Source organism: Symphodus melops, assembly GCF_947650265.1.
Source record: "Symphodus melops genome assembly, chromosome: 22".
NCBI lineage: Eukaryota > Metazoa > Chordata > Actinopteri > Labriformes > Labridae > Symphodus > Symphodus melops.
The window spans coordinates 16,975,623-16,984,539 of NC_136712.1; the positions used below are offsets into that span (position 1 = coordinate 16,975,623).

Consider the following 8,917-nt stretch of genomic DNA (forward strand, 5'->3'; position numbering starts at 1 on the left):
TCAGGGTATGAATGTGACCAGGAAGTAAAAGTTGAAGGGTCAAAATAGCAGACAGACAGACAGACAGACAGGCGGACGGACGGACGGACAGACAGACAGACGGGCGGGCGGACGGACGGACGGACGCCTGTTTGTGTTTGTCCTAACACTCATGATCTGACGTCACTGCAAAAAAATCTTTAATCAAACAGCAAAAACCAAACGAGTTTGACAGGAGCTGGGAGTGGTGACTAAACAAAAGTTCATGAAGGAAGATAGAAGGTGATACATGATCTTCAGCTGTACTCATCTAACCTCCTCACTTTTGGCCTATCATCTTTCTGCTCCCCTCTTAAATATGATTCTTTCTCTGCCCTAGTTCCTTTATGCTGATGTTTCATGCACCCCTCAACCTTCCCATCACCGCCATCTTCATTAGCAGAATCCCCATCCATTAATTCTTCATCCATCCAGTCTCATCAAATTATTAGCCGCACCACCACCACAAGTCTGGGCTACATGGGGGGGATTTATTCTGATGACGCTCAACCATCCCATAGAGTCCGAGCGCCAAAGACCTTCTTTGTCAGTTTGAAACATACCAATGGTTCTCGTATAGGCATGCCCCAAAATCAAATCCACACCCCATCTGCAGATACTCTGTGACACCAGTCATTTCCCCTCAAACTCTACTGTCACATTCTGTAATTTGCTCATGTAATAAAATTTCCTGTATCTGTCCTGTGTGTAGTATGCCTCACCTACTGTGGGCTGAAGGATGTTTGACATGCATTATTCTGTTCACTGGAAAGGACAAGAGCAGGGGGCAAGGTTTCCCCTCACCAGATGTAGCAGGGATCTTAAATCCCTAAAAAAGTTGCTTCCCTGACTGTCCAGGTGGTGCAGAATTATCTTTAACAGAGTCTACCTATACTGCACCCGAATCATGCCGTTAAGCATCCATTTTTAATATTACAGCAACACAGTTGTGGAAACATCTCTTGCGTGCATGTCGAAGGTGCACATGTTGCAGCTGGAGCAAAAAAAACTGCCATCATGCCTGTTTCTTCCCCAGCACGCAGCAGAGGGAAGATCTGCTAAATTAACACTTATTTTACAATTGCTGTTTTATCACTTGACATTCATTAAGCCACGGTTTGAGGTTCAAGTTGTGCACCACTCATATTGCTGTAAAGCAAATAGTCTGATATTTTTTCTTATACCGTTTCTCATGACTATCCCCACATAGCGTTTATTACCGGCATATATCAGCATTTTCTGCCCGATATATATATATATATATATATATACACACACACACACATTTGGAAAAGAGTGCCGGTGTTGTCATCAGCACCTGCTGGAAAAGTTGAAAAATGTTCAAGATGAAAGATTGAAATATTGAAAGATTACTCTCTGCTCATTAAAAACAACGATTTTTAAAAAATGACGCTTGCATGGGACGAAGAAGAATAAGAATAACCCTTTTGTGTTCTGAAATATTTGCCATCCTCATACATGAGAACAACCCTGTCCGTCTGTGCACTGCCTTTTATAAAAGTTTTTCTGATTGTTGATCAAACATATCACATCATCTCAAATTACAATCCAGTACAAATTAGAGCTGCAGCTATCGAATATTTTAGTAATCGAGTATTCTATCCAATATCCCGTCGATTAATCAAGTAATCTAATAAATCATACTTTTGCTTAATTAAGGTTTAACTCGTCTTGGGTCGTCCCTACAAACCTGCTTCTTTGCAGTTACCATGGAAACGCCTGCTTGTTACAGCCAACCATCTCTGCTCTACAGCTGCTGACACTCACCATATTACTGACAGGGTCCCAAATAAACTTCTTGATTCACTGGTCAAGGTGGCAGGTAAATTAAAAATACAGGCCAAATATGTTTTAATGGCTGACATAACAAATAGTGTTTTGTGTAGCCTACACATCTGTTACAATACATTTAATTGAGAAAGTATTATGTTCTGTTGAATCAATCACAGAATCAATCATTATGTCAGATCAGGAGATTGAGAAACTTTAAATATATATTTGCTAAATTATTATTCCACAAACAAGTTCTGTCTTGATTTAGCTTTGAAGACATTAGAGATGTAAAATAATCAGCCTGTTCATTATTAGAAGTGTATCTCTGTCTGCTCCTGCAGCGCGTGCATTCAGCGCGCTCACAGACTACAGAGACCATAGACGCGTCTATGACAGAGACTGTGAGAGGACGCTGCTGTCGTTATGTTAGCTGCAAACACTGAGAGAGTGAACGGAGAAAAGCCGACCGTTTGACCGGATCACGTGTTCCCGACTGGGTCGTCTGGATCACGGATCAACTGCGTGCTGACTAAAAGTTCAAAGGGGCGCGCCGTGCTCGTGTGTGTGTGTGTGTGTGTGTGTGTGTGTCAGAGAGAGGAGCAGGTAGCTGCAGCTACATTAAATGTTAAGCACACATTAAGTGTTTTATACACATAGCAAAGTTTTGATGACGCAAAAAAAAAAAAAAACAACTCAACGAAGCCTCGAGGCAGCGAAAATTCCTCGATTAAATTTTTGTAATCGAATTATTCGAGGAATCGTTTCAGCTCTAGTACAAATAAAACAATCTGATAAAAATGTGGCACAGCAAGCTTTTGTGATGCACACCCTCAACTGTATTGACAGTAACCAATGAGAGGTGTGGGCGGATCCTGGAAAAAGATCAACTAATTATTGCATTTGTGTGTCGCTTAGATGAGCTGGTTGAAAATTTGGAGTTCATACCAAAGACGCCCAAAGTCACTTATAACAAGCGGACTTGGCAACACTGGTAAGAGTATTTATCTTCTATAAATAGAATAGTTGTTCTGAAATATTTGTGGTTCAAAGGGATGAGAAGATGACATTCTATTGCATTGACTGTACACTGTACTTTTTTAATTTAAATGACAATTATAGACTATTTCAAAGACCTTTCAGACAGTCCTATTGTCCAATAGACTGGCCATGGCAATCAAGCTAAAAAATTGTCTTGAAAGGGTGCACTATTTTTTTTCTCTCCTTACGTTTAATGGGCAAAAACTTTGTAATTTTCCATCTACTGTCATTTATTAAGAAAGAACATTTTCACAAAGAAAGGGAAGGGGCCGGCATCGTTTGGGCAAAGTGCTCAAGCATTTGTTCGCAAGAAATGCTCGAGATTCAAGTGTAAAAAAGTGAGGAGAAGCTGGACAAAGGACACAAAAGATCTCCTTGCAACCCTAAATAGTTTTACCTAAACATAACTCGAGGTGAGGGTATTGAACAGACGAGGATGTTGAATCAATCGATGTGTCCTCCATGCAAAACAGATTTAAGTAAAATGGCAACATATGTACTCACAGGCCACTGAAACATGGGACCTGCCAGTTCTTAAAATGTCAGCACACAAAGGTGGAATAAACATTTGGACACTGAAAACAAATCTACATTTAATGACACAATTAATCATCATGGGTTTTTTTTTTGTTTCTTATTTCAGACATATGATGTAAGAGTAGATGTTGCTCTTTATCTGACAGTGGTCCAATAATGCCGATTTGAGATTATCCTCTTTGTGCAGTTTCCTTTCCTGGGACACTTCAGAAACAATAGTTGGTGTGGGGCGAGGCAGGCCTGGTGGAGCAGTCGTGCTGTTTTGGTGTGGCAGTGGTTGGACGGATCTGACAGCTTTGTTGGGCGCTCCGTAGGTGCAAGATGCCAAAATCTGTTGGTTGACACGTCACCCGTGGTCACCCGCGGTCAGGGAGAAGCATTTGAAGAAGGAGAGAGACATCGCCAAAACTGTCAGCTAAAGAGCAACATCTACTCTTACATCATATGTCTGAACAAAAAAACGCTTAGAAGACATGATGAACCTTTTTGAGCAATTAATCACCATGGTTTTTATTGAACAAAGTGTTTACAATAAAAACAATTATTTACAAGGAGCCAGTTGCTAGTTTTCATTTTATTTTGTTTCATGATTTATGAGTTAGTTTTTATTTTAATCCAGTACCACAAGAGGACCAATCATGAGACTGACAGTTTGCACAAGACATAGCCTAAGTCAAAAACTTCTAAAAGGCTGCATCGTCCTCCTTTTTCTGGCTGTGCTTGGCTCGATCTTTACACAGAAGAAGCAACTGGAGGTGAGGACTTGGTTTTAGTGGGAATGATTTAAAAGTGGATCCTGTGTCAAATGTTTAATATTATTCTGATTACACAAAGCTGTTTTCAAAAGTGTCTTCACAAGAGTCTCAAATGCAAATAAAGGAAGTTTAACATAAAGGATGTTTTTCTTGACAAATGTTGCTCTTCATAGAAGATATAATGCACTAAGCACCAATCCAAATGTCATTAATTTGGACTTGAAGATGACTCTTAAATGAATCTACTATAATATATCTTAAGGAACAAGACAATGCCAGACCTTTTGCATTCAGCTGTCTAATCATCTTTTCATCTGTGTATGACTGCCAACACAAAATACCAACACTTCTTGTTTTACTTGTCTAGACTTTAGTATAAGAGTTAACTTTAACTTGTTGTTGTGAACTGGTTCCCAATCCCTCGGAGAGTGATATTTTGGAGATTGGTCCATGGTTTTTAAAACTCCACTTTCCATCATTTCACCCACTCCAACACAGTCACCTCTTTGACCTTTATGTCTGTGCTCAGAAGTCCATAAACCCCGGTGAAACATTATCCACTACTCCCTGTCCATCATTTCCACCAGTCACTATCTACACGAAAAACTTTGATGCCCAAACGACTGGATTCAGCTCCCTGCCATCCATACATCTTCAACTAGAAAGCTTTTGCCTTCAGCGCATCCTCAAAGACATTTGCTTTAGTGTGAATCATTGAATTGCACCTTTGTCACCATTATTCTCCGTCACCCCCCTGCCAGTCACAGAATGAAGAGAAATCAACCATAAACCTCGAGAGAGTGGCCTCTAATCCAAGTAAGTTTCATGGCTTCTGCAGCTTTGGCTCCCTGTCTCCTGCAGACGCTCTGGAGGAACGCCTCTTACTGGACTCCATTGCTTGGCCTCAAACTCCACTTCTGCCAGTTCCTCTTTCGTTGAATCAGACGAGTGATCCCGCCCACAGCACCTTCACCATCATTCCAGGCAGGAGAGGACAGTGGCATGTAGGAGACCAGCTGGAGGTTATGATACAAATAAATGACTTCCAAGGTAACCCCAAGAAGTCTGGAGGAGACGTCTTACTTCCCTCGTTGCAAAATACGAAACTCGGAGCGGGTGTGGCCGGGCGAGTGGTGGATCACCTTAATGGCTCCTACTCTGCTGTATTCACGTTACTCTGGGAAGGAAGCGCACAGGTTGAGGTAAAGTTCAATACTATCTACTTAAATGTTGTACTGATGCAAAATACTAACTTATTTAATGTACTGTACTGTGCAGTTTTTGAATCTATGTCATATGAATCTTTCCCTCCTGACTTGTGTAAAAAAAACAAAACAGCAAAAGCCAAAAAAAGAAGTCAATGTTGAAGTTCCAAAAACTGTAGTTCATCATATTGCCACTTAAGGCAGTATCTAATATTGAGCCAATCTGATTTATTCCCATATTAAAATACTAAACAAACACATATACAGCCTTATAAGAGTTTCTTTTATTTTTACAGGATTTTCAAATGTGGAGTAGAACTCTATAATTTACCTTAAGACAGGTGTTTATAGAGTTGAGAAAACCAGTTTTATAGGCTGGCTTTTTGAAAGTTTTCATGTCGTGCCAGTTTTATTTTTGGGTGCAACATGAATACTTCAGCCAGTCAACTCCTCCCACAACTTTCGTTTGATACAATCTACTCCTGCTGCTCGCTGCTCCTTTTCATCTCAGGGCAGCTGTGGATCAGTTGGTCGTCTCTCTACCTGAAGGTCGACGGTTTGATCCCCAGCTCCTGCAGCAACATGTCCAATGTGTCCTTGGGCAAGACACTTAAACCCAAATTGCTCCCGCTGCTCAGTCAGCGGCATATGCGTGTGCAGGATCTGTTACTTTTGATGAGCACTTTACACCGCAGTCAGTGTGAGAATGTGTAGGTGTGTCATGCAGTTTGAAAGCGTTTGAGAAGCTCATGTCCAATGACTATCTATTTGTGTGCTGTATGTCATGATACAGATTTACCACTTCAATTCTTAGATGTTTGCCTGATACATAATGTGACTGAGTAAAAACTGCTTGTCTGATCTATCAGGTGACACTTGTTCACCCCAGCGAGGCTGTCACAGTTCTGCGCAGACTAGACGAAGAACAGCCTGATCGGATTTTCTTCAAGAGTCTCTTCCGCTCAGGCTCAATCTCTGAATCTACCATCTGTAATGTTTGCCTTCGTCAAACCAACCAGACAGTGTGCAACTACACTGACCTCCATACAGGCGACCCGTGGTTCTGCTACAAGCCAAAGAAGCTGAGCTGTGATGCCAGGCTGGACAACGTGAAAGGAGGATTCATTCAAAGTCTCAAGGCCTCAGAGGAGAAGCTTTTCCAAAGGTGAGGGAGCAGAATGAATAGAAGTAATATAATAAAGATAAAGCGTGACCTTTTGTTAAATCAAATTCGACATTTCCATATTGTAGTTTGGTAAAAAAAAAAATACTGTTTTTTTCAGTGATGTCAACATGAAAGTCCTCATTAAGGCTTCAGGACCGGACAGTGTTACTGTGCTGCCTCAAAGGAAAGGTACAGCACAACTTTTCTACTCCCACCTCATTAAAAAAAATAAACAAATAAAAATAACTTGTGAATAAAAAGGGTTTGGCAAAAATGAATGCAACCTTATTCTGTCTTTAAAGTGAGGGTGGTATAAAGAAATACAGAATAAAAATAAAAAGAGACAATACCTGTTCATCTCTTTGCCTTGTAGAATAATAAATGAAGTAACCAGCTCCTGTCTTCAAAGCTGAGATGGAGCTGCAAGCTTTTACATTCACACTAAAAACAGGAATTATTTAGTACCAGTGTACTATTAAAAATACTAAACTACTTATCAACTGCAAATATTTAGCTTTTAGTATTTAACATTTTCATTCAAATGTCATTTTGTTAACATTTTCCACAATGAACAGGTGCACCAGAGACATACACTGTCCTGCTGATCACTAGAGCCCTAAATGTGTATTTTTTCTGCTGCTGTAACAAGTCCAATAAATACATTAAACTGCATTAAAGAAAATCTGAAACTAAATATAATGAATGCTTTTGTGACTTATTAAAGAGGACATATTATAGCCCTTTTCAAACAGTCCCATGTGGTCTACCTGAAACATCAGAGCTGACCCTTGGTACACATATAAACAGAGGAGGTTTGTGACCCTGTTGAAACCTGCTCTCTCAGAACGCTCTGTGTTGGTGTGTGTGTGTCTCTTTAAATGCAATGAGTCCCCGCCCCCTTTTTTTTAGGGGCTCTGTTGACAAAAATGATGAACTATGAGTTTAATAACCTGAAGCTTCTTTTGATCAATAATTCTCAGAGCAGTCCACAGTCAGTCAAGGCAGTGGGACGTCTGGACCCTCTGGGTATTACTACCAGGGTGTGTGGAGATCACTAGGTGGCACCAAAGTCCACCAATTCAACGACTCCTCTGCCATCAGTCAGTGTCTGAAAGGAAAGGTGGTCCACCTGTATGGAGACTCCACCATCAGGCAGTGGTTTGAGTACTTCAAGGCTTTACTACCAGGTAGTTGATCCACAGAGATTTCAAGTAACAGTTTAATTTTATCACAGCTTAACTTGTTCTTTCTGTCACACTTTCAGATGCTAAGGAGATAAACCGGGACAATCCGAAGCAAAGCGGACCTTTCATGATATGGGACAATGAAAGAAACTTCTTGGTGACGTACCGTGCCCACGGTCTTCCTCTTCGGTTTGCCCTTATTCAAATCAGTGAGCTGCGTTACATTGCCAATGAAATAGATGGGTTGGTAGGTGGCACCAACACAGTGGTAGTTATTGGCATCTGGTCCCACTTGAGCACTTTCCCAGTTGAGATCTACATCAGGCGGCTTCAGAGCATCCGCAGGGCGGTGATTCGTCTGCTGAACAGAGCTCCAGGCACGCTGGTGGTCATCAGGACCGCCAACCTCAAAGCTTTGACTCTTTATGAGACGTTAACCAACAGTGACTGGTTCTCCCTTCAGCGGGACAAGGTGCTCAGAGCTGTGTTCAAAGGACTTAATGTTCAATTGGTGGATGCCTGGGAGATGACTCTGGCCCACCACCTGCCACATAACCTTCATCCACAACCTCCGATCATTAAGAATATGATTGACGTTCTCTTGTCTTACACATGTCCTGAATAGGACCAGTGGGTGTCCATCCATCCGCTACATCTACTCATCAGGTACTACTGTAAACTACGGCTCAGGCTTCCTAAGCTTTTGATAGTTTTTGAAGAAAGAGGAGTAAGTCTCCTCTGCAATTTTCTCTTCATCCTGTTCTACCTCGATCACGTCTCACCCATCTGCCTCAACCTTCTCTCTGGATTCCCAGCCATGCTCACACCCCTCCTCTGCTCTTCCCCTTCACTCTGCCAACCTCCAGAATCGTCACCCATCTTCATCCCACTTCACTGCAATTAGTGTTATTAATCAACCCCTCTGTTTTAGTGTCCTGCATCTGGGTTCAATATGCACTGGTCAGAACAGTTATGATCTGTTTTAATAGTCTATACTTAACTTACTTATACAGATCAACTGGTCTATCAATTGTTTGATCAGAACCTGCACACTTTATTCACTTCACTTTTACCAATGTGCCATGTTTGCACATGTTTTATTTATTGTTTGTTGTTGGGTAGGGGTCGTTTCTGCTGTCTAAATGTAATGATAAAATCGTGGATCAGACTGTGGATTAATTTACCATTCATTTTGGCCGAGGTCAGACAACACTGCAGTAG

General features: G+C 41.2%; 1 protein-coding gene across 1 annotated transcript; it reads left to right on the forward strand.

The window, feature by feature from the left end:
* Window positions 1-4,025: 4,025 nt before the first annotated feature.
* LOC306818100 (NXPE family member 3-like) lies at window positions 4,026-8,356 on the forward strand (the record flags this gene model as incomplete). The annotated part of the gene is made up of 6 exons (XM_079335473.1): window positions 4,026-4,142; window positions 4,904-5,344; window positions 6,217-6,512; window positions 6,631-6,701; window positions 7,493-7,699; window positions 7,777-8,356. 6 exons carry the CDS (start codon window positions 4,026-4,028, stop codon window positions 8,319-8,321), a joined length of 1,677 nt encoding a protein of 558 aa, XP_079191599.1. The 3' UTR covers window positions 8,322-8,356.
* Window positions 8,357-8,917: the final 561 nt, after the last annotated feature.